Source organism: Oculina patagonica, chromosome 2 (assembly GCF_052425735.1).
Source record: "Oculina patagonica isolate OP01 chromosome 2, crgOcupat, whole genome shotgun sequence".
NCBI lineage: Eukaryota > Metazoa > Cnidaria > Anthozoa > Scleractinia > Oculinidae > Oculina > Oculina patagonica.
In genome coordinates, this window is record NC_135759.1 from 31,869,211 (window position 1) to 31,894,437 (window position 25,227).

The 25,227-nt window shown below is 40.3% G+C and overlaps 3 protein-coding genes across 3 annotated transcripts; 1 reads left to right on the top strand and 2 right to left on the bottom strand.

Annotated features, from left to right (window-relative positions):
• Positions 1-2,258: 2,258 nt before the first annotated feature.
• LOC144644168 (uncharacterized) lies at positions 2,259-7,286 on the bottom strand. Its single transcript, XM_078503592.1, has 6 exons — positions 7,049-7,286; positions 6,826-6,870; positions 5,004-5,092; positions 4,055-4,553; positions 3,266-3,533; positions 2,259-2,846 (listed from the first exon to the last, which is right to left on the bottom strand). Exons 3-6 carry the CDS (start codon positions 5,065-5,067, stop codon positions 2,298-2,300), a joined length of 1,380 nt encoding a protein of 459 aa, XP_078359718.1. The 5' UTR covers positions 5,068-5,092; positions 6,826-6,870; positions 7,049-7,286; the 3' UTR covers positions 2,259-2,297.
• A 954-nt stretch (positions 7,287-8,240) lies between these two features.
• Positions 8,241-14,375, bottom strand: LOC144641988 (uncharacterized). The gene is made up of 4 exons (XM_078500995.1): positions 14,185-14,375; positions 11,545-11,609; positions 10,176-10,468; positions 8,241-9,438 (listed from the first exon to the last, which is right to left on the bottom strand). Exons 1-4 carry the CDS (start codon positions 14,240-14,242, stop codon positions 8,943-8,945), a joined length of 912 nt encoding a protein of 303 aa, XP_078357121.1. The 5' UTR covers positions 14,243-14,375; the 3' UTR covers positions 8,241-8,942.
• Positions 14,376-16,652: 2,277 nt separating this feature from the next.
• Positions 16,653-24,711, top strand: LOC144644187 (uncharacterized). Its single transcript, XM_078503614.1, has 9 exons — positions 16,653-17,063; positions 17,886-18,185; positions 18,592-18,804; positions 19,361-20,260; positions 22,013-22,122; positions 22,537-22,595; positions 22,835-22,968; positions 23,540-24,041; positions 24,257-24,711. The coding sequence occupies exons 1-9, from the start codon at positions 16,964-16,966 to the stop codon at positions 24,483-24,485; spliced, it is 2,547 nt and encodes an 848-aa protein (XP_078359740.1). The 5' UTR covers positions 16,653-16,963; the 3' UTR covers positions 24,486-24,711.
• The last annotated feature ends 516 nt before the right edge of the window (positions 24,712-25,227 follow it).

Genomic DNA, 25,227 nt, shown 5'->3' on the forward strand with positions numbered 1-25,227 from the left:
TTCTCTTGAGCAGCTTACAAAAATGTGGCCTTGCCTTACTGTAGTTACCAAGATCAAATCAAACTAAGCACATTAGCCCCTCATATAACAAATATTAAACCAGCATCTACTTCTCCTTGCAATATTCGCAGTACAAAAAAGTGTTCCTGTTCAAAATCTCAGAACTAGCAGGAAAAGAAATGTATCCCATTTATTAATTAGAATTGTGCCCTTGTAAAAGTTCCCGGTGCCATTTGGATAAGTAGGGTTATAGACTAGCCTGTGTACAGCTGTCCCCCACCACTCAAAAAAACGGGGAGGGGGACAGCTGTACACAGGCTATCATAGACCTGTCAACCAGCACAACTGGTCGCGTAAACCATGTGATCTTTGGATTGTCTTATTTCCGCGTTTAGCTTGAGCTTGTTTACGTAATAAGACTCGTAATAAATCTTACTAGGAGTTCATATTTATTGAAAGCTATTAAATTTCTGTCTGGCGTCTTTTCCTTTAACTAAAAAAATATTTCGTTCACAGTCTAATTTATACCTCCTGGCCCGATTGTTCAAATGCCGACTAACCCTACGCTAGGATTGATCATAAAAGTTCACGAAGGCGCAAGGTGAAAGAAAATACTCCCCAGACTTACTCCACCCTATAATATTCTCTACAGACCCTTCTTATAATCACTCATAAAGGGTTGGAAAGCTACACAACTTTGTCAGTTGTCCCCTCTCCCTCCCCAGCCCGGGGGGGGGGGGGGGGGGTACTTGGGTCAGTTTTTGTTGGGTATGTGCCGCTGGCCTCTCAGAACCCCTACCCCATTATAGTCACATTCTATGGCCAATTATAGACCCTATCTTAGTCACTTTTGGGTAAATGTAATTTTCACGACCCCAACTTAGTCACTTTCTGTTTTTGCGTCTACCGTATAAATCCTTTTAACTAAGTCATTCTAAGCAAAAGAAGATCCAAGTTATCTTAACTTCGATGGACGCAGAATAGCAATTAAATATCGTAACACAAATGTGGACTTTGTTCTGGACTATTGTGCAACTGGTTAATGTTTAAGTTGTGATTTCAAGGCCGGAAATTTAATGGAAGCCGTTTGTCAAATATTAAACAACAGCAATAAATACGGTAACATTTTTTTTCGGCGAATCTTTCCGTTTAAAAATCACAACTTGTCAGAATTTTCTTACTCTCAAAATCACGGAAAAGTGTGACCCCATTCTAGTCACCCTATAAAAAATGCTTGAAAAGGCGACCCCATTATAGTCAGTCCAGTCGTGAAAATGCGACCCCATCCAGCGGCACATCCCCATTAGCCCATTTATAGGAAGTGCCCCCCCCCCCCCCCGGGCCCCTCTCCCGTTCAATTTCGAGCCACTACCAAATTTACCAAAGCAACTGGGTTGTCTAGTTGGGTGTATCTACCAGACTCGCTGAGTTGAAATACAGTTCTTTACAACATTCCAAACTGCTTTACTCTCTAGTGGGTATTTAAAGCTTACAGAGTGTTGTTGTTGCTTTAGAATTGATTGAAAGAGCTTCTTTCACTCTTTTAAGAAGATTGACCACAAGACAGTGTGCACTGAAAATGTATTATTTACATCTGGATTACAAAATAATTATCGTCTACACTAAAACAAGGCATCTTGTGTGTTTACTAAAAGATTTATATCTATTTTTTCTCGTTTTCATGTATATATGTTATTTTTCTAGCATGTTTTGATTCTGGAAAAACAGCTTGTTTAGCTAATTTAAATAAGCGAATTTCTACATCTATATAGAGTATGTTGATTATTTAAGTCCACATGGACATCACAACAAACGTATGAAATGTAAATCTTGGTAATTTAAGTAAGGAAAATAAAGATCATAACAATTAATAAATAAGTGTTGCCGAAATAGTTATTATCTAACTTAAACAGAGGCAGCAGTAATTTAATTCGAAAAATTTTTGGAATTTTGGTGAGTTTTTTCCCTTCACTTTTCTATATCTATGAACCAAATGGTAACACTTCGTCTTAGAGTTTGAGAACTTTTTAAGGCTAACAATAAGCTGGAATTCTCTGTGGGTTTTCATTTTGTTTTGATGCAAACGCATAGGTACTGCTCTTGAGTGGTGAGCTAAATTGTCCGCCGTGTTAAGTTCTTGTGGTTACTTTAAACGATTCAACTAGAATCAACTTGTTTGAAAACAAATATATCAAGTTCTTCCACAGTTGCAGCATGAACATTTTATCCAGATGGAAAATGTTTTGTTGTTCTTGACGTATCTTTTCCTCTGATGCATATTGTCAAGTTCAAGCCAATCAGCCTTGATAGCGATTCATGTTTTGATAGTTCCGCCAGTTTCCATACGATCTCCTGTATGCCTGATATCTTGCATAAAGATTTGGGTATTGCGACCTTGCTTGAGCGTATTGCCTGTACTGCTTGTAATAGTTATTGGGTTGAGCAGCTGGGTAATAATTGCGGTATCTGTAAGCCGCCGGTGCCACACGAGGCGCCGAGTAAGACAGTGGCCTCATACTATTCAGCTCGGCACTCTTACCGATACAGCATCTTACTGAACACACCGGTGCGCATGTGCTCGGGCATGATCCAGGGCAAGTCGGGGGAGCGGGTAGTGCTGGTGGTGGCATGGGATAATACACTGGCGCAGGAGGAGGGGGTGGGTGTGGACTGCAGCAGGTTTGTGAGCATGCTGGGAAGCATTTGGCTGGGCATGCTCCGGGACATGTTGGTGGGAGCTGCGGAGGAGGAGGAGGTGGTGGGGGAGGGGGAGGTGGGGGAGTACAGCAGCTGATGTCACATCTTGGAAAACATTTGTAGGGTTTGTGGCAAGGTAGGGAGCAGACCTGAAGACAAAAAAAAATCGAAAATTAAAATCGTTCAAATATCAGAGGCATAGTAATTCATAGACCAGTAATTAAGGAAACTATGATACCAAACTCCACACCAGCCACTCCACTTTTTGTCAACATGAACATGAACCGTGAAATGAATGCTGAAGAATGTATATAGTCAAAGTACTCAAAATCTAAAAGGGTTTTTCCAAGAATTGCCTTCTAGTGAATAAAAATATGCGGGACCCGATGATACAGTTTTTGTATTGTATTTCCTTGTGTGTAAACACTTTCTCCACTGATTTCAAAATGATCTCAGCAAATGACTTTAAATTGGCCCGCAACGTTTAAAATCATTTTATATAGTCAGGAGAACAAATGTCCCATCTTACGCGTAATTTGTGACTATACCGTTTTATAAATCAACTCACCGGCACAATTTTAGGGTGCTGTATGCATCGGTAGACAACTCTGGCATACTTATATACATCTGGGCAAATAACATTGTTCTTTTTACCCAGAAAAGCATTAGTAGCAGCCACAGAGCACTTAGTTTCTCCTTGACACAAGTCAAATAACTTCTTATTTACTCGGTGTTCGTCCTTCACGCAATGTCCCTTGGAAGGAAGAACTTTGTGTTGGCATGTCTTGTTTTCATCTCTGCCGTAAAATGTACTGTACAATGCGATTCGGTCATACCTAGGAAAGAATTTAGATTAAGCGCAGATTATCAGTAAAAAACTAATGCGATTTGAAGAAGTTAACCAGAAGCTCTGTGTTGGTAACTCAGTATATTTAACAATTGTTCCACGAGCGCGCATTGGATATGAGATGGTAGCGCGAGTAGAATAATTGTTTTATTAAAAAAACATAAAGAATTGCAATATTTGAGCTCCCGGCTGTTCTCGTTAACGCGTTTCGGCTACCATATTTGTGGTCAGTAGTATATGAGCTCATAAACTATTGCCTGTTAACCAATCAAAGCTCAGGCATTGCAATATACTATGTTTATAAAAGCACTTTATGACTGAGTTATAGTCACAGCCGTGCACATTAAAAAATTAATATTCGGCACCTTTAGCTAAAAAGCAAAATACTAGGAACGCTAGTAGCTTACAGGTTAAAATCCCCCTTATATGTCTGGTGGAATTTTTTAGATGTTCAAGACTAACAAGAATTGATTGTTCTAAAACTTTGACTATGTGGTGAAAACCTCTTACTTGTTAGGACATTTAATCTTCAGTTTATGTCCTTCACAAGCCACTGCCACTTGCTGTTTTCTCTTCAAATACAAAGGCATCGGAGGAGGCTTGGGCTGACAACATGATGTAGAACACTGCGGATAGCATTCCTTTGGACAGTACGACGCACAGGGAGGGGGTGGGGCAGGAGGAGAGGGGGCAGGAGCAGGAGCGGGAGAGGGTGAAGGAGTGAACGCAAATGCTGAAGGAGGAGGAGCGACGGGAGCTTGAACGCGACGGGAGCTTGATGGAGTAAGCGAGAATGCTGCAGGAGGAGGCGCGACAGGGGCTTGAATGTAGGCGGCTGGAGCTGGAGCCGACTGAGCTGGCGGCTGGTAATAATACTGCAGTTGCTGCTGTTGCTTTTGCTGTTGTAGCAGTCGCTGTTGTTGATATATTGACGACTGTTGAGCTGTGTAACAACACATTGGGTTACACGCTGGGTAACATTGTGGAGAGCAGCTACCCGGACAGCTTCCTGAAAACGAACGCTAAGAGTGAGTCAAGTACTACTTGCGTTCATTAAAAGCCTACATCCATTAAACAATTAGACAACGAGCCCAGGTTTTGTACCGCACACAGGAAACGAGGGCAAGTTCAGCCTAGTCCCTTAGGGTTCTCGGTTCAGTCAAACCTGGACCCTATTGTGAGCAATGACGTCACCGAGAGAGACTCGCCGAGACCTCGCCCGCTCAGGACAAGAGAGAACGCCTAGGGACTAAGCTTAGGACTAGACAGGGGCAAGTTGTCTATCTGTTCCTGCAGAACGGTCAGAAACCTACAATTTTATTACCTATTTTAAGGCAAAAAAATCAAGGATAAATTTTCCCTTTCAAAAGAGGATACAATAAGCAATTCAAAATTTTGTGAGTACTATAAAAACATTGATAGAGATTGTGTTTTTTGGTGATATGAACCCTTCACTTACCTAGCAAGGTTGCTTGTACCGTAGCACTTAACAAGACAACTGCACAGACACCAACCAGCCACATCCTGATGAACTACGATTAAAAAGTTCTACAGGAAAAAAAAAACAAGACGGTTCCTAAAATTAACTCTTCACTCGATTAACCCGTCAAATAGGAGTTTATCCTGAGTGAGTGTGATTTTTTGACTGGGTAGGCTTGAGATCTAGCTTGCGTAAAGGAAGCTGTTTTAGCTTAAAATGTATTGAGGTAAATTTGATTTCAAACTAGCTTGATTGTTGATTCGTATTTTCTTTCTTCTAGGTTTATTACCATAATTCTTAAACAAAGAAAATGCAATTCAAACTAGTCTGAAATCATTTCAGTTTGAAATTCATTTCAAACTAGATCAGAGCGATTGTTACAATATTTTATACGTGAGGAAAGTTTTTTAATTTCGAGATATAAAAAAGCAAACAAATTCGTGATTGTGTTTGCTAAACTTTTCGACGGACCACTCACTCGCCCCTAAAAACGACTGCGTGGGAGGCTAACTCACTGGATGCACGTAAAGAAATTTAGGAAAATAGTAAAGGGATTTTAAACTTGATAAAAAACATACTGGTATTTTGCTAAGGAGCCAGCTTCAGCTGATAGACAGTTGTTTGCCACCAAATGTTTTCCTTAAATGTTTATATTTACCTGCCAAGTATCAATCGCGCTTGAGAAGTAGATCAACAACAAGCAACAAGACTCCACCCCTGAGTCAAATGTGTTGTTTTAGTTACTTCGCTCCATGTTTGAGCGAAATAAACTTGATAAAGCTACCATAGTATCTGGTATATTTAGAGAATGACGGTTTTCTTTTAATTTCTACCATTTTTGTTTCACGTCTTTCAACGGTGCGTGAAACAACAAGCGAATTAAACAATCACATCGGTGTGAAACATTTCGTCAGTATTTTAAGCAATAAATTGGTGCGTCAATTTCCACGTTCAAACGAAAAAGAATTTATGTATCCACTGAACCTGGGTTATACTATCACTAATCCAATATGTTTTCATCCTATTTCCCCTCACCACACCCTGGTTAAGATATAAAAATTAGCTCCTTGAGGTTAAAGTTGACGATGCACCACTGGCAACAGGCAACTCTCGAGAGAATACATACAATGCTTTTAACTAAACGCAAAACTGGCCGCGGGAAACGTTTATTACAATTCCTTCAGTTTCCTTTTTTTTTTGCTTAACAACTAGCTGGTGGACTGATCGGTCAGTACTGCAACGCCATTTTATATTCCTGGACCCGATCTTGAACGACAGCCATGCAAGACAAAGACGGTCACAATATTACCAAACCTGTCACTATCAACTCTCTTGCATTCAAATATGAATCTTAACTACAAGTGGATACTTTTCCTTCTAATCGCCTTATTAACCAGCCTTTTGAAGCGATGTTTATGTTCAATTGCCGTAACGTTGCTCGTTCACCAAATCGTCTGGTACCTGTTAAAGTTCTCCACCGTAACTTACGCCAAGTAAAAAAAACTTCAAGACCAGGCAAACATATAACTGTAATTAACCTTCAGATAAAATAAGAACTCCTAAAATTGTTTCTATCCAAACGGTGAAAATTATTCACCGCATAGAAAAGCGGATTGATTTTATAATGTTTATAAGAAGTGCCAGTGATCTTATAAGAAACTTGACATGCTGTGGCTTTAGACAAACAATTTACGGTTTTAGACATAAAATAATTTAAACAAGAAACTAGGACTTTGTTTCGATCAAGTTCTTTGAAAATACTTACGAATGTTTGTAATTGAATTTAAGAGATATCACTTACCGCCTTATTCTTTAGATTCTGGACTCGTCAGACCCACGAATTGTTCTAAAACGGGAACAACAGTTACAAACCTCACCGCACGTCAAGAATGACAAAATATGTCGTTACTCAATTCACACTTAAATGGTTTCCAATCAATACGATCTGCAAGGAGAAACGTCTTTCGCTGATTTGAAAAACCGGGCACTTGAGATAATAAAATCTAAATATTTGGGTAAATTACCATTCATTAAAACTGTCGTCCATTTTCCGGTCCATCATGGTGGTGGGGTCAGAAAGTTCGTAATGGTCGTGGAATTCCAAAAATACTCTAGTGATGTCATATCGACACCCGTCGCTATGACAATCTAGGACTGGTTTGTAGACTTAAGGGAATGACCGCCATGAAAGAAAACAGGACGTTACTGTCCTAGATTCCACTTGTAAAATGTTCCTCGTAGTAAGAAAATGTCGAATATTCCTCAACTAACGTAAAAAAAATTCAAACAGAATTTCAAATTGTCTGAACAAAAAATTTGACTTTCCACAATACTTTTCGATTTGTTATTGTCGATCTCGACCAGTTTTTAAACTAGTAGAGCAATATTAGTAAAAGTTTGGATAAGAGGCAACAATTCCTTTTTCTTTTTGTGCGAATGTCGGTTATTGCAGAAATGAAGGCTATATCGCTGCTGTTGAAATTAAAAGTAACAGAACAAAAGTAAACAAAAACTGTCGCGAAAAAGTGTTGAAGAATCGTTCTGTTTGAACTAGTCGAACTTCCAAAACAGTCAAAACAATATGCAATAACTTAAAGCATTGCACAGGAATCCCTTACCTTAAAAATGTTTTCCGACACGGTTTTTTCTGTCAAAAAGAATGGCTTTTGACTTTTGAACAGGAAAGTCAATCTCTGCAAACTAAAATGACCATGAGACCATGAGGTCAATGTGATATGTCATTTATATAATAGGCAGCGCATCAAGTGCATAAGGTTATTGCATACACAGAGAAATCATCCAGTTTACAGGCATGCCATAAGAATGAATAAGCGTTGACATTGAAATGACATATAAATACAAATAAACTCATCTCTTCTGAAGGATCTCACCTTAGGTACTCACCTCTCATCATAGAGTTGAAGAGTTGAAATAAAAACCTGTACTTGGTTGTAACCCCAGCTGGTTGTCAAAAACTGAGGCAGATTTGAACCGGCCAGGATGTCTGAATTTTTAAGTTCAATGTCCTCTCTGTGCACCTAGCTACGATCCCTTCTAGTTATTAACTATTTGAGGGGTGCTCTAGCGCTAAGAATAAGAGTAACTTATTCATGGTGGCTAGGAACTACACCTTTTTACATCACCCTTTTAATAAGAATGTTAAAGCTCTCCTGAGAAAGCCCATGCTTAAACCATGTAGGCAAAACGTACCCATGATTAAAATTTTGGTAAGAACTTTAATTTATTTCTTGTCAACATGACAAATACCTGTAGAATTTAAATTAAGCTTTGTTCACCTAAACTTGGAACCAACTTTGTCATCACTTGACAGTGACGTAGGCGCGTACATGTGCAATTTGAACGCTGTTGGTCAGTTAGTGACTTACAGTTATACTGCCTGCTTTTCAAAATTGAAACATTTACAGACTTATATCCGGCTTTAGAAAATTAAAGACGCTTTTAGCCTTAGCTGAAAAATTACACTTATAAAGTTACTAGAAAGTAAAATACTTCCAACAGGTGCAAAATAATTATCATGATAAAGATATTACCAAAATAACAACCAACGAAAACTTATTTTGTGCATGAAATACAATAACAATTTTATCTCCATCCCGTCTCAGGCAACATTATTTATACCTCAGATGTGATTGTGTTATGTTCTTTTCTAATAATGTTAAGACAAACATGTATTTCACTAAGCCAGTTTTTTTTTATAATTTCGAATTTAAGCTTAACTGTCATGTAGCACAGCAAACGCTGTTTAAAACTTGACAACTGTAAAATAGCACAAGCCCACGCAAGAACCGGTCACGTGAGAATGACCTATTTTTGACAGACAGTTTTTATGCCAGCCTGTTTTCAAACGTCTTAGTGTCAACAACTTCCCAGTTAGAAACAAACAGTATAGTCCTCCGTTCATCTTCTGTCCGCATCGTACACAACATCGCGTTGTTCTTCAAATTCACCCCCTTCCCCTGAGGCACTCTCGTCCTCGCTTGGCTCGTCCCCAGATTCCGCTGGTCGCGTAGGAGTCTCTGACTTTTTAAACGTTTCGTTCACTTCCGCCGGTTCTGATGACGCTGTGTTGGCTGGGAAGGTCTCTGTTATGACGTCAGTTGGGCCTTCCGGTTGGGAGAATTCCTCAGTGATGTCATTTCCGGGTGTCTTGCCATTGTGGGTATCGATTGGTGTAACCGATGCTTGTGACGTAGCAGTTGTGACTGGTTGAGTATTTTCGTGTTCTTGAACAGTAATTTCCGGTACAGAAGTAGAAGAGGACGATGACGATGTTACCGTGGAAACCGAAGAAGATGAGCCCAGGCCTCCCGCGCCAGCAGTTATGACTTCACTAACTGATTGGCTGTTATCTGGTCCACCGTCTACATTTGGGTAATATGTTCGTGGTGTGCACCTATCAATACACAAGAAAAACGCGTGATGTGATTGGTTGAAGACATTTACCCGCAACCCAAAGTTTATATGAAGCGATCATTTCGTCAACGAAATAGAAAACGTATTTCCTTGTTTCGATGACTTGAAAAAACTCGCGAAAGCTTGGAAAAGAAAAAACTCGTTCTCCCATTGGACCTACTGAACTTTTGGAAATCGGTTTGTGGTACCATAAAACTATGGAAGCAAAATTAAACAAATTGTGCTCTAATCCTAATCTCTCCTAAGCTAATATCTCCAAGCATTTCAGCAGTACACAGCACGATGGGCAAAGACCAGACCACAACACCGGGAACTCCATGCCCTACTCTTTACAATCTGTAAATCAAGTTTCATTTCACAACACAATCCAAATGATATCCTGCTGCTGAAAATCTTCAGGTAAATAAAAACGGGAACCATTTAAGTATCACTCTATTGTGAAGCCGGAACATATGCATTCAGCCGGGAATAGGTCATCAAGTCTCTCCTCTCACCAAAAATTCACCAAACGCTCCAAAATAGATTGCCACCAAAAACCATCTGTAGCAATTCCTTAGCAACTGCCCTAGATCTGTAAAGAAGGAACCCCCTTAAAATGGGTTACCCATAGACCCCTGTTTCCCTCAGATGAATGCAACATGACATTTTCCCACGTCAAGAAATACATCTATAGCCAGGATTTTAATGTGCAAATACTTCATGGAAACAGAAACTGACCTGTATTTTATTTCCAAGTATTTGTACACATTAGGACAGATTGTTGTTCCAGCCTTCGCCATAAACTCATTGTTTGCTGCTACTTCACAAGTGTGTTCTCCTTCACACAGACCTTTGATCTGAGCGTTAATCTGCGTCTCTTGTTCCTGGCAGACTGTACTTGAAGGAATGCTCGGGTGCACGCAGATGGATGGATTTTTACGGCCGTACATCGTTTCCATGACTGTGATTTCATCGAAAATGCTCGAACATGACACGTATGCTTTCTGACCTTCACACACAATTATATTTTGCTGAGAACAAAAGCGACAAAATAATAGTAAAAGTTTAACTGTATCACCCTTACGTACGATAACATGCAAACAAGATCTTCCATTAATTATTTTTTTCCTTTCGTAAAAACTAGTAGTCTCATATCAAGGAAATAGCTTCATTTAATTCGCAGCAGAATAAGCTTCCCGCTTCTGCTGCAGTTCGAATATTTTTGGTATCTAAACAATGGATTCCCTTTTTGAAACACATGATACAGGCTGGTAAAAACGTGAAACAATACTGATATCTACTAACTATGATACTGAGAATTGTCGATGACCAGCAAATAACAGGCATTACATATCTAACCTCTCCTTACGGACACCTATATAATACGGAAATTGGTCGATCAGTCGGCGATCAGTCGGCGATTTGAGGTGATCTTTAACTAAAATCCGAACTAAGCTTCAAGGTTCACATAACACAATTGCAACTTTGCCAAATTTCTTCTGGTTCTAATTCTCAGGACGAGCATCCATTGGAAACAAGACGAAAGACTTAAGTTGGTCTTGTTAATCTCAGAACCAAGAACCGTTTGGTTGACTGCGTTGGATGCGCTCACGTGGTCTGGTACAGTGGAGTGGGAAAAGAAAATTGTTTCGAGAAATCGTGGATCGTGTTCGACAATGTGAAGAAATCTAAGAGAAACGACGTTTGGTTCGGGGAGTTCGAGAAATCGAGATTCCACAGTAGTAATTATAATTAAAGTCTGAGATGTTTTGCTGGGCTTTTCTTGGTTTGCAACAAGTACGTTGCATTTGATATCCACAATTGGTATAAATCTCTTCAAATCTAACGTACTTTTTGCTAACGTTGTATTTTTCTCGATATCAGTTTTGTCCAAACTCGCCATTTAGATAGGCTCTAGGGGACATGGAAGTAAGTAGGTGTGAGGTGAGATTGTTTCGATAACAACGGTCGTAGAAATAAGGAGTTTTTAAGTTTATAGCGATTGCGCACCTGCCTGGTACGTCGATCTTTGCATAGCTTTTTCCTTTTTCTTATTTGTTAGATACCGCACACTTGTAAACTTAGAAAAGAGTAAATATTATCTTACCACTTTCATAGCCCCCGGTGGTTCGGCGCTATTAGACGAGCTGGGGTATGGAGCTCCATGGATACCTCGAGAGGGACATACATTGGTTAAAAGTAGCAACTAACAGTTTACAAGTACCCGGGGCCATACAAGAGTGTCGCATCAGCTAGATCGATTCCCCTACGTATGTTTTCTCCCGTTTACTCTTTAGCCCGGTCATTGCACTTAAATTCGACCGTTTTTTACAATTTATTATTTGTTGACCCTGAATACTTTTTGAGTCTAATGCTTGCGTGCGCTTTGCGCATGCGCATTATTGAGTCTAATGCTTGCGTGCGCTTTGCGCATGCGCATTAGACTCTTTGTTATATGGAAAAAGCTGTTAGCAATCCCAAGGGAATGGTTCGGGATCGATAATCGTTCGCTGTAATGTAGAAAACAATGATCAGCTGCAAGAACGGACTCCGTACGGACACGCACGATTAGTTTCAATTAAAAACAGCCAATCAGCGACACGTGTTCCCACGCATAATTAAAAGTTCTTTCTCAAGTCACGATTATTCAACACTTGAACAGGACGAAATAATTTTCCAGTTAAGACATTTGTAAGCTTTTTGTGAAAATAAATCTTCGTTTTCAGTTCAGTTAAGCACTTGTGTTTTCGTCTTGCTTAAAAAGCAAGACGTCTTTGAGAAAAAATATTTCGACGGCGACTCGCGTTTATTTACACAATGCGACCAAATATTTATTTTGTTTTAAAAAATAGAAAACTTTACCTCGGTTTTTGTATTTAAGTCATTCGAATTTTGACCAATTTTTTCTTTACAGTGCAAACAAAAACCTTCAAAAAATAAAAGATGTACATGGATAAATGTAAATCAAGTTACGCGACTAAATCAAAATGCGTTTGTTTGGCCGCTTTGCAGTATTAGGGCCTGTTTACATGGAGGGAGGGTGCCCCGGCTAACCGAGTTACCCGGCTAGAAGGGATAAAACCTAGCCCGCCTTTACATGTAGAATTCACAACCCTTCTACCCGAGATGAGACAGCGTCATTGAAGCGTGTCACGGCGTGGGAAAACAATGTAGCTCCAAATGATTGAAGAAAAATATGACTTTTTACTGAATAATCAAGGCTTTTCGTCTTCAAACCTATTTTAATTTGATGTGCAAGTTCTCAGAAATTTACTGCGTTCATTTTTGGCGAAATTCAATCGAAATTCAACCGTATTTAGCCGCCAAATTGAAATTAAATTTGTTGTGTCGTGAAGTAGGATAATCATTCCCACGAAAATTTCGAATTAATTAGCTGTTGCTCAAAGAAATATTTCCAGCCGACCGATAAAACTAATTTTGATCAAATAGCACTGTTTGGGTCCAGAATTTATACATTTTATGCCATTAACTTCAAATTTAGTTTAAAAACACGCGCGAAAACTTATCCCGGCAAGCCGGGATAGCTCGGGCATAACCGTTTACATGGCAAAAAGCTATCCCGCCTAGAAGGGTGCCCCGGGCAAGTAGACCGAGTGCCCCGGCAAGGCGGGTTGCCCTTCTAGCATGTAAAGGCTTCAATACGTTTTCTTAAGAAACGTATGAAAAGTTAGCTCGCCCAGGGTAGCTCGGTTAGCCGGGTAACTCGGTTAGCCGGGGCACCCGCCTTCCATGTAAACAGGCCCTTACACTGTCCCGCCGGCCTTTGCCATACACTGAAATCGAATTTCATGCTTTTACGACTCTCAGAGATCTTAAGTTCTTCTTACAGCTAGAAAAATCATAAAATGGTTACATTGATATGGAAGTGATGATTCGCGAAATTTGTACATCATGATAAACAGTCTTCGCTCCTGTGTATGGTAGCTCGATAATAATTGCCTAGTTTCCAGCGTTCAAAAGGTCATATTATATTGACGTGAGCATTTACACCCGTTTTTAGGAAAATCTGTCACTAAGTGCTTACAGTACAATGGAGTAACAGTCACTATTTCAAGTGCTTTTATTGCAAAATCTGTTTCAAGAGTCATCATCAAAATGGTGAAAAATCTGAAAGAAAACGATGTGAAGTTCTTCAACCCTTGTTGTAATGAACATGCTTTTTGTAAATCGTCACGCAATCTTGTCCAAATGTTTAATCGTTTCTGCTTTTACGGACAATACGGAAGAAGTAACATCAACTCCTGTTCATACTTTAAATTTTGTGAAGCATATAACATTTATGACTGTTTCGTTTTCATCCATAATCATCCACGATGCCCCTAGCTTGCTATAAGCATTTTAAATTAAACTCACGAACACAAACCTCTAACCAATTTTAACCGGCTTACGAAAACCGCGCAATCTGTATCACTATGCCATACGGCATTAGACTCATGTCACCCTTGGTGACCTATTTTTTGTCTTTTCAAGCGCAACCCAGTTTGACACTACAATTCAGTCCACCAGCAGTTAACGACAAGCCAAGCTAGCAAGGAGTCTATCAAGCGTAAAAAGACAAGTTTGTGTTCAAATATAGATCTTAGAGCTACGGTAGAACGGCAAAATTGGTTAACTTGGCGATACATATTTGCCTATCGATTCACTAGGAGGTAGGGTAGCCAAAAATTGCGTTTGTTTACAAAAGCAACGGTACATGGAAAAATATTTATGGTTAAGAATTTCTTACCATGCAAACAGCAAATCCACAGGACCAATAAGCAAATTGTTGACCAAGTATCATCCATTACGGATTAAAGCCGATTTATGCCGAGCTTTCTCGGCAATGAAACAGAGAAGAGAAGTTTCAGAAGCGGTAGCAAGAAGTTTTCTCAGTACGGGCAGAATCCGGAGTTGGATTACATCAGTTAACTCGATAGTGAAGAAAACGAATCTACAACTGGTATAATGCATTATTAAACGATTTCAAAACATTTTTCTTTCACGAGAGGAATCAAATCTTTAATACAACGATACAACGAATTCAAACATTAATCCGGCCTGTATTTTAATGCTATCGCGGCTTAAACAAATAGCTACAAATCAAAAACATGTCAGTTCACATACATGACCCGCCCAAAGTGCCATAAGTTAATATCGTTCGGCTGTTGTGCAATAAGACAGGTAAAACACTCGAAAAAGCAGTCAAAGATTATTCCTTGCTTTCCTTAAAATTAAAACAACAAGTTCCCGAAGCTATTTTAAAACGACAAGGGCAATATGCTCTTCTATTTACTTCTTCATGTTAAATGAGCAGTTTGGTGAAGCAACATACTTCCAACCATCGGTTTCAAAGGTAAATTTAATGCAGTAAAATGATGAGTCGTTTTTGTCGGTTGTCTGTTATTCATCCAAATTTTGAAATGAAGTTTAGCAGCTGTCAGGCACAATTGTCGCTGATAAGTAGTTTCCTTCAAAGAAGGCCAGGGAAAGACAGGTCAGCAAAATTGTGAGGTATTCAGTGTTACATGAAAGTCAAACTGATTTTATCAAATTGTAAAATATACCCGATCTGGCAAGAATTACGCACATGCAGTTATTGTTGTTTCAAGCAATACAAACAAATTAAAAAAACATGCCCATATTGAGTTATTCATCTTTGTTTGTGCCTCTCTATCCTGTCAAACTCCACCTTTCTTTCTGGTTTTCTCCGAACACCCCTCCCCTAGTTTTCGCTAAACACCTCCCCCTCCTACACCTCCTGTTAGTTATTGCACAGTCCCTAAGTAAGTAGGAAAGACATGACAGCGCTTTGTTTGTCTTCCTCACAGTTGAAATGCCTAACTGAAACAGGCCACTGCTGAGTGAGTTTTAAAGGAGCTGCACCCTCGAGGGGTGAGGCACTGTTAGGGGTTTTTGGGATAAGGGATAACAGAAAAAAATAATTTTAGGGATAAGGGATAACGGGAAAAATAATTTTAGGGATAAGGGATAACGGGAAAAATAGTTAAGGGATAAGGGATAACGGGAAAAATAATTTTAGGGATAAGGGATAACAGGAAAAATAATTTTAGGGATAAGGGATAACGGGAAAAATAATTTTAGGGATAAGGGATAACGGGAAAAATAGTTAAGGGATAAGGGATAACAGGATTAGTTTAAGGGATAATTGAAAACAAGCTAGGGGTATAAATGTGTAAAAGAAGTGGATCATGATGTACATGCCTTGTGTCTGTTTCACTGTATCTGGTTTGTCAGTGCACCGAAAGGACTTCCTTATAAAATAATGGCATTAACGTGGAGGTAGAAAGGCGCAGAAACAAGTTTAAGTTGTTCTTGGGGTTGAAAATTAATTTGAGCCACACCAACTAAACACGATTCTAGAAATTTTCGAATGACCTGAGGCACAGCGAGTCTTCGATAGCTCAATGACAGAGCATCCGAAGTACTTATCGGCATGTGATAGGTTTGACTCATGTTTGGGGAGATTAAATAAAGAGATTAAATAAAATTTATGATGATGATGATGATGGGGCACTTGCATTCGTAATATGAATGCAATGGACTCCACTGATGACTCCACCGGCGCCTTTCAAATAACGGGATATTGTGGCTAAGGGAAGGACACCCTGACCGAAAACCCTGGTCCTCCAGGTTGAGGGTTGGGCATGGGGCCAATCCCCCCATCCCGTAAAAAATTATTGATTATGGAAACCGGAAATTCTAATAAGCAATGTTACATGGGGAGCAGCCTGACTCCAAATGATTTTTCCGGCCCTATACCCACATAGGGTTATGGCAATAAGTCAAGTAAGTCTACTGCCAAAGAAAAATATAGGTCGGCATGTGAGACATGTTGACTTTATATTACGAGAAAGTACTGCACGATCATCTCATCCCACGACTCTTCCATATTCAGATAACTTGCACAAATAACTTAAAAACTTTGTAATGATCGGCCCGGGTTCGGTCCAACGTTTCCGATAGGTCTGCCGATGACTTCAGAGGATTTTAGGAAAATGTTTGACCATATAGCCAAGGACGTCTCAGGAACGGCTGGAGGAGGTTCGTGGACGACGCGGTGAGTAAGGCAGCAGATCGAGATGGCGGGTGGTTTCCATGGACCTATGCTCCACGAGGAGTGGAGTGGAAGGGAATATGTCAAGTCAAGTTTGACTATATCCCAACTGTGCAAGTCAAGATTAAAGGAGTCAGCAGGGAGTTCATGAAGAAAGCAGAGGTGCCGCAGTTGACTCTGTGGAACCCAAACTGCCGCTTTGCATGCTGCCAAATATGCAATGTATTTCCAGCCTTGGTACAGAAAAAGTCACTTGTGGGATATTTTAAGGTATTCCATTCCAAAACATTGCGTTATATAGCATGCTCCGATTGTCTGACCTTTTTCAAGCGTTTATTGCGCTTAAAAGAATCCTTATATTCCAGTAGTTTTTATACAATAGAATACCCGAACAAACAATCAAATGTGGCAGGTATTGTCACGGAGTTTGTGTTCAAGTTATCAATAATGAATGTTTTCCTTTCGTCGTTCCTTCACCAATGGGGTTTTCTCATTTAGATCAGAAATGAAGATAGAATTTCTTGTGAGCGTTTTATTGTGTGTATCTAAAGGTAAGTTCTCTACGTTGTAACTTGTTGAAACTCACGATATTTGCCATTCGTTGTGATTCGTACGAATTGGGTTGGTGTAAAGAATTCTAATGACCTGCCAGTTAGAGTACTAAAAACAAACCTACAAATTGTGTATTCATTTAAAACAATAATATTTAGAAACAGAAAGGGGTGGACACAAAGAATAACAGCGACATCCAGTGTCTGCGATTTTTCTACGTAAATACAACCTATGAAATTGGAAATGCTTTCACATGGATACGACCAACGTACCCCTTAACCTATTTCAGTAAATATTAGTAATAGTTCACAAGTGGAGTTTAAGGTACTCTAAGCTGGAAATCGGGCATAACAGAGATCAATTAAACTGTTTTACTGAAACTAAGTAATTTTACAGAAATTCCCTAACTGGATCACTTCAGCTAAAAAGTATATTGCATCAGAAATTTATCGGGGTGTTCATGTATATTTCTATAATGGGTAATCTCAAAATGGCGTTGTAGCCATAGGGCTATTGCATGTTGTCTGCTTCCTATTCAGATACATCGAGAATTCTGATTATAACTATGAAGCCAAATTATTCGTATTCGAGATCATTTTAAATTGCTTACTTGACGAAAGTTGCAAATAAAGATTTTTTCAATTCGATAACCAAAAATTTCTAAACAGTGGCCACGGTGCTGTATCCTGATTGACCGTCAGCAAGGTCAGCGTTCAGAGATAGGCGTTGTCGAATTTTGCTAATTTTCGGCCTGGAATGCAAGAAAGAAGTTTATTATCCTCTAGTTCTTGCTTATCATTTTTTGTTTTTGTTGTTCCCAGTCTATTCTTTTCAGAGTTCTTTCATACAGGACTGCTTGGACGCTCATAACGAGTACCGAGCCCGTCATGGAGTTCCAGCCCTTAGCTGGTCAGCAGACATCGCTGTAAACGCACAAAAATGGGCCAATCACCTTGCAGCAATAGACCAACTCCAGCACGACTCCACAACGCCTGATGGGGAAAACCTGTTTTACATGTACGGTGGTGACCCCGAGCAAGCTTGTGGTCGAGCTGTTAAGAATTGGTACCAAGAAGGCAAAAATTATGACTTTAGGTCTCCACATCTAGATGAAAGTACCAGTGAGTAACTTTAGTACACAGGGTCCCAAAGGGGTTTAGGTCTCCAGGGTTCCGGACCAAAATGGGCGGGCTCCAGATCTGGACCTGTGGTTGGAGTTCAACTTTAAGTGGTATTATGTTCGGCCTGGGTGTATAAATGGGTACCAGTGAATTTAATGTTGGGGGTAACCCTGCGATGGACTAGCATCCCAGCCAGAGGGGAATTGAAATACTCCTAGTCACTTCATTCTACGGGAACTGGGATAAGTTTTAGCCTGATTTGGGCCACTAGGTTTCTATGCAGAGTTCACCTATGTTAGGCCTGGCTGTTTCAAAACTTACAAACGGTCAGGTTAAATAAGCATGTTGATTTTCAGCTACATATACGCTAATAAAAACAACTACCCATCGATGTATCTCTTCACAGATCATTTTAGCCAGTTAGTTTGGCGGGACTCTAAGGAGGTTGGAATTGGTACAGCTCAGAGTAAATCCGGGAACTTCTTTCTGGTGGCTCGCTACAGTCCCCGCGGGAACGTCGACGGTAAATTCAACGACAATGTCCCGGATATCACAGAACAACATTCTGACGTGGGCAGTCAGGAGGCTAAGGACAATAATCAACCTAACACCACTCCTGGTAAGAAAGTCCTAGTTAAGAATTGCCGAATAGTTAATAATTAAAGCAGGAAATGTTCGCGTTTCGCACCAAAACATCCTAAATAATGGAAAGGGAGTCGTGCCATACTGTAACTAAATGTTTGTAAATTTTCGAGTCAAACGTCGATGTGTAACAACGTTAGACACATTTGACACCGCCGTACCGTTTAGAGGCCTATCGTCCTAATAATGACAAAAATATTCTTGTTATAAGCTCTCCCCCATCCATCTTTTCCACATAAACGCAATAATGTCCTCATAGAACATTGCACTTCGAACAAAGATTGGCAATAAATAAAATTGTAAATACGGTCCTGATTAAAACGTTTGGTCGGTGTGGATTTTCCCCTCCCCAAATCCCCACCAATTCCACATACGGGTAAAGATGATGATGATGATGATGATGATGATGATGATGATGATGATGATGATGATGATGATGATAATGATGATAAACAACTGGATTCTGCAGCTTCTAATGCAAAGGAAATCCTTAATTTTAACTTTAATATACTTTAATTGACACTTTCTTTCAGTTCAAGGCGAATCGTCAAACACACAGCCCAGTAAAGACCAAAACCAGGTGTTTTTTAAGGAGGTTAAGTACGATCCAAGTACCACTGGTTTGGAGAGCACGACAGCACCAAACCTCCCTCCTCCTCAACAGGCTGATGCGGAGTCTGGAACGAATCAGAGTCCACCTTTGGAAAGCGGCAGAGAGCCTGAGACGAGCTTCTCAAGTTCACGACCTGAAACGCATGAGTCAGAGAACATACAACCAAATCCAAATGATGGAGTTAATGAAATGAAACAAGCGCCAAGCTCTTTGCAAGAAGGTTTAACTGAGCCAGGATCCATTATTAACAACGCGGATGCGGGTTCGACTGGCCTAAATGAAGGACCAAGCTCTGAGATTAGTGAGCCAAACAGAAAGCTAAGTTCTTCAGAGCCAAAGAACAGTAACATCGAAGCTGTACAAGCTGCACCATTATATGAAGGGTCTGACGTCAATTCCATGAATTTTAGACCACATCTAAATCCAGGATCTGAGTTTAGTGATTCAAATCCTAGTTATGCAAGTTCCAGTCCCCTTGAGGCAAAAGTGAGGCCGGGAATCGAGGAGAGCAGTAGCGCTAAGGAGGCGACAAGTTATGAACGCCAGGAAGAAAAAGATGCGAGACTTGAGACCTTTGCGAAGTTGCCAATGAATGATGAACTGCCGACAAAGAGTGAAGAACCACCAAGCCTGACAGACAAAGCGCTATTGAATGCTAACGTTCCCATGAAGAAACCTAAAAATGATGGACCACCTAAGAGCGATAAACCACCCAGCCTGACATACGTTTTACCTGAGATTGCTAAAATTTCCGGGAAGAAACCTGTACCAACCCTGATAAAGCTGCCTCCTGCGATTGCTCTACTCACACCAAAGCGAGGTAACAGCGCATTCTTTGTTTATGGCTTCTCCTTAGAAAAATATACACGCAACAACCTACTTAGGGTATCGAACATGAGCCTGTGACTACGGCGTTTCCACAAATGGAGATTATAAGAACTTAAAACATTGAAAAGACAATTGAAAAGGCCAATTAGCGTTCATTGGCTGTAAAACGAATTCTTCATTGCCGACAAATTGAAGAGAGAGGGTAAGAGCCGACATAGTCTTACTAGCTATGGTCACACTTGGCGACTCTTTATCTGTTATCTACACTAAGTAGAGTGACTTCTAATGATCGTCATAAAACAAAAACCAAGACGATCATTTAAGCCAATCATCGCAAGTGCAATAAACGCATTGAACTAATCAGAAGTCGAAGAAAAAGCACATAGAATCGAACCTGTTTGGTTGAAAGAAGTTCATGGGCCATTAAGCCAAATATTTCGGAAATTTCGGTCGGAAGTCAAATTGAAAGGTCCATTTCGGTTTGGTCTGACCGGAATATTCGGGCATAGGCGTACGGGCACCTTCGGACCTGGGGGGGCGGAGACCTTGTTGCCCGAAAAAAAAAAATGGCATGGGTTGAAAGCCGAATAAACAGGCATAAGAAAAGGACAACAGAACGTGCGTTAAATTAATCTTGTGACGTGCACTGAATACTTTTTCTTCGGAAATTTTTATTTATTCACTTTAGTTCAGCAAAAATAAAAGTATTTTTGGGAGGCAATTTACATTGTTTTTCCCCCACTTGAAAGTTATTTAAAATGCGTGAAACATTTAGAAGATGAACGTGTTGAAACATATTGTTGAAAGTTTTGAGCTCATTTGAGTCAAAAGCATTAGCTTCCTTACATTTGTAACCGTATCGCAGCTTTGTTTTTGGGTCCACCGCTCGCAAACGTTCAAACTATGGAAAAGCTGATTGCAGCTGAATCGTGCAGAATTTGCGAGAAAACCGAGTATGATTATAGCAATTGCAAAAGGAAACGAAAGCAGATTAATGAGAAATTTGGACTTTTGAACCACAAAGTTCGGTATATTTCCAATATTTTTTTCTGTTGATATAATTCGTTTTGATTGTAATTTTGAGATTTGTCTGCTTATTTTCTATTTTTTTCTCTGGCTTGTTGCCCGAATTTTTAGCGTTTTGCCCGAAAAATTTTGGCACTGGGGGGGCTGCAGCCCCCCCTCGCCCCCCCGCCTCGTACGCCTATGTATTCGGGGCAACCTCTGGAGGTGGTCCACTTTCAGTTGACCGGTTGGACCGAAATTAACCGTTCCATTCTGAAAAATTGTTCAGTTGTCTTACTTTTGTTCAATAGCTTCCCACAGATGCGACAAACTGGGGAAAGGAATGCAAAATGGAAAGGACCGTTCCACTCGGTTAGCCCGGCCGGATTAAACGGAAAATGTCGTTCCATTTTACAATGGTCAGTTCCTGCTGGTTCGATCGGTCGCACTTTGAAAATGGAAAGCATTGTTCAGTCGAAGAGTTCTTTTAACCAAAGCTCTGAAAATACATAACCAAAGAAAATACATGACGGTCAACAATCAATCGATTTAAGGCAATCAGCAATTGACAATGTTGTCTTACAAGATCATTAGTTCAGGCATAAGCATGGGAAAAAACTGGACAATACTGGACTGAATATTCCATCAAAGTTTGCTTACATTCAAAGTCTCCAACGCGCTTTCCATGCTTTAATGAAATACTTACTCAGTAATAAATTAAATACCATTTACTTTGCAGGTAAAGATTTTCGAATAGAGATTCGTTTCACCAAAATTCGCTACACTGACCAGATGAGGGTTCCAGGAAGTTTGGCTTTTGAAGAAGTCAAAAGAAACGTGACCAGATCTGTAAGTATAATGGTTCGTGTGTTTAGCTAGAGATTCAGAAGTTGAGATCCGAGCCTGTCCTCCAGTGTGTTCTTTGTCAAGGTACCTTACTTCCTTGTTAAAAAAACATTGACTTATCAGAGACTTGCCATATTTGTTTCGATTGAATTGTAGCAAAGGGCTTGTGCTTCTCACTGAAAAAAATTGGCTGCTCAATGTCAGTGTAAATGTTAGATTTCCCCTCACAACGCTTTCATGTACGTCCCAGGCTAAATTAATGCTAACAGTATCTTTATGCAGGATATAGTTTTTAGAGAGTTGGGTCCAGTTAAAGGATTTTTGTGGTGTTTCATTTACCATAAAGGGTGTTACTGGCATAGAAACCACCCTGTTAATGCCCTGTTTTTGTTGTTTGTGCTAATGGTTCTGTCTTAGATTCTCGATCTGTTCGATGATGATGACGAATTCGAAGAAGTTCAACTTATATCGCTGAGGTAAGACATTAGACTTGAAAAATGTTTCAGACACTTTTTCAAACGTAAAAACAATCAAATCCTTGTGATTTTTCGTTCAGTGGTGACAAATACCCACATGAGTTATTTAATATTCCCGCTTACATGATATGTTTGTGTACAGAAAGCCAAAACGTACAAAAATATATCTGCTATTGGATGAACACCCAGTATATACGTGGACGGGTTGTTAAACTAAAGTTTTCTATCTACAAATGTAGAAATGGCAGTGTGATTGCCACGCTAGGACTGCTTTTCAAGAAAGACACACCAGGCCATCTCAACCGGCTGTCATTGGCACTGCTCTCAGGAAAACTCGGGAGCATGGCTGTCGCACCCAGATACCTAACGGCTGGTAAGATACTTATGCCTCGCTGTTATCCAGGGTTTCAGTAAACACCATTACATTCAGTTACTTGCAATTTATCACTTGCATTACATTACTTACAAGTAAGTCTGCGCGCAGCCGTCTCCTATTTCCTTTGTTGCTCAGGATGCATGCAGGACCGTGAGGGATGACTGATGACTGGGTACATTGCTTGTGACTTAAAAGCGCGGCATTTTTGCAAAAAGCAGAGTCGATAGCATGAACGGATTTACTTTTCCTGCTATCAGGCTCCCTAGAGGGGTAAGGAGAGAAAAAAATCGGAGCGAGGAGCAAGCCGAGCGCGGTCTGGGTAGAAATATCTAGCAGGTTAGCTACCTTCCGAGAACTCGGCTTTCCGATTTCATTTTCCGGTTCGCTCTGCTCGCCAATTTCTTTTCGCCCTTTACCCATAAGGGATCTTGTTCGGAGCTATAGATTTACTTTTGCCGTTATTAAATATAAATTCTACCGTTTACTGTTATCGTAGATAACGCCATGAAATTTAAACAAACTAACGAAACAACATAAAATGTATCAGCAAGCTTGTTTCTAATTTCAGTTGCTCTTCCCGCGGGATATCTGAGACCCAACAGACCAATACAAGAAAGACCAAACGTCGGAGTGTGTGCACAACCCTGCTCCAAACCGAACATCTGTTTCCCTACAGGGTGCTCTGTGACATGCTGTGCTTTCCACCCTCACAAGTACCACCCCCCTGCCCGTGTCCTACCATCCGTGCTCCCATCATGCCCTGGGACCTGTGACGACGACTGCTTCCCGGACTGCGATGCCGACTGTTGTTCTGGTATGATGGATGCAGACGACGCTGCTCCAGCCTTCGTGTCTCCGGTGTCTGCTGCTCCAGCCGCCGTGGCTCCAGTGTCTGCTAGTCCCAGCATCACATGCCCGGGATCGTGTCATTTTTCGTGTTACCCGCAGTGCAGCCCACAGTGCTGTGCAACACAATACGTGCAGAATCCTTGTCATCCCTCGTGCCCAGCTTACTGCGCGCCAAGTTGTGACAACGCCTGCTGCGCGGCTAGGAAATCAGTAGTGAATAGGTAAGCTACACATTGTGTGACAAATCAATGCTGCGTCACGGACAAAGCATCTTGAAAAAATTGGCAAATTTTTTACATTTCTTCGTCAGTCGAAGCCATCTTCGTTTTTTTTCGGCTTAAAATACCGTGACATAGTTGACATTGTCATCAAACGTTGAAGGAGCCATGTACTAGCTAGTTCTCCCGCTATGCTCACTATGTGACTGTGTTTTTAGCCTCTCTAGACAATACAGCAGATACAGGAGTGCCCAGCGAGCTTTAGCACGTCAGCTTTACTTGAAGAAACATCTCAGACTACCATTCAGACGTCCGAAGCCAGTAAAACTGGCTCGTCCAGTGCGTCCAAGACAGAGGTCCTATTACTTGAGACGGGTAAAACCGGAGAGCCTGGGACTAGAAGAATATGATCGAAGCACCATTCACTCAGGCACCAAAGCTCAATAGGGACCTAGGACCTTAGTTAACGATCAAAAAGGAAAGGTTATTTGTGAGTTGTTGTTGATTATGCGGAAAAGCAGGACATAAAAAGATCATTCCTTCCAAAGTGGAAGACGTTAAACACTTTGTTTCTGATTTAGAAGTATGAAAGCAATATTAAAATTCTTCATAGGATGGTACTAATGGCAGGCATAACAAAAAAGTAATTCTGCAAAATTTACAGAAGCAGTTACAATTGCTCTGGCTAAATAAACAACAACGTTAAAGAGAATCAGAAATAAAACAAAATGCAATCCTGGCAGTGATATAAACAGATTATGGATTATGTAGTGAAATGATCTTGTCATAGACACGTGTGGAAACAAAATTTAATTGTAATTTTTTTAATTCACAAAGAAAAATAGATTATATCATATATTATACTTCTTTCCTTGAAGTGCAAGTTCTTTTAAAAACATTTCAATAAAATGTCCTTAATTTTCAGTATCCCTCTAGTGTCTACGCCTCGTTGTTCCCATTTCACTTTTTACACCTACGCCAGAGCAAGAAAAGTGCCATAAATTACGTTGTTGAAAGTATAATGAGATTACAGTCCATTTCCTAAACTCGGTAAATCTCGGGGGCACACTTTGGGCATGAGTTTGGCACTCAGTCTTCCTAGGTTCAGACCCAGTCCTCAGACACTTGCTTAGCCTCTTTTGACTTGTCACGCGATCTCTTTCAGGAAAGAATGCGTGACAAGGCTAAC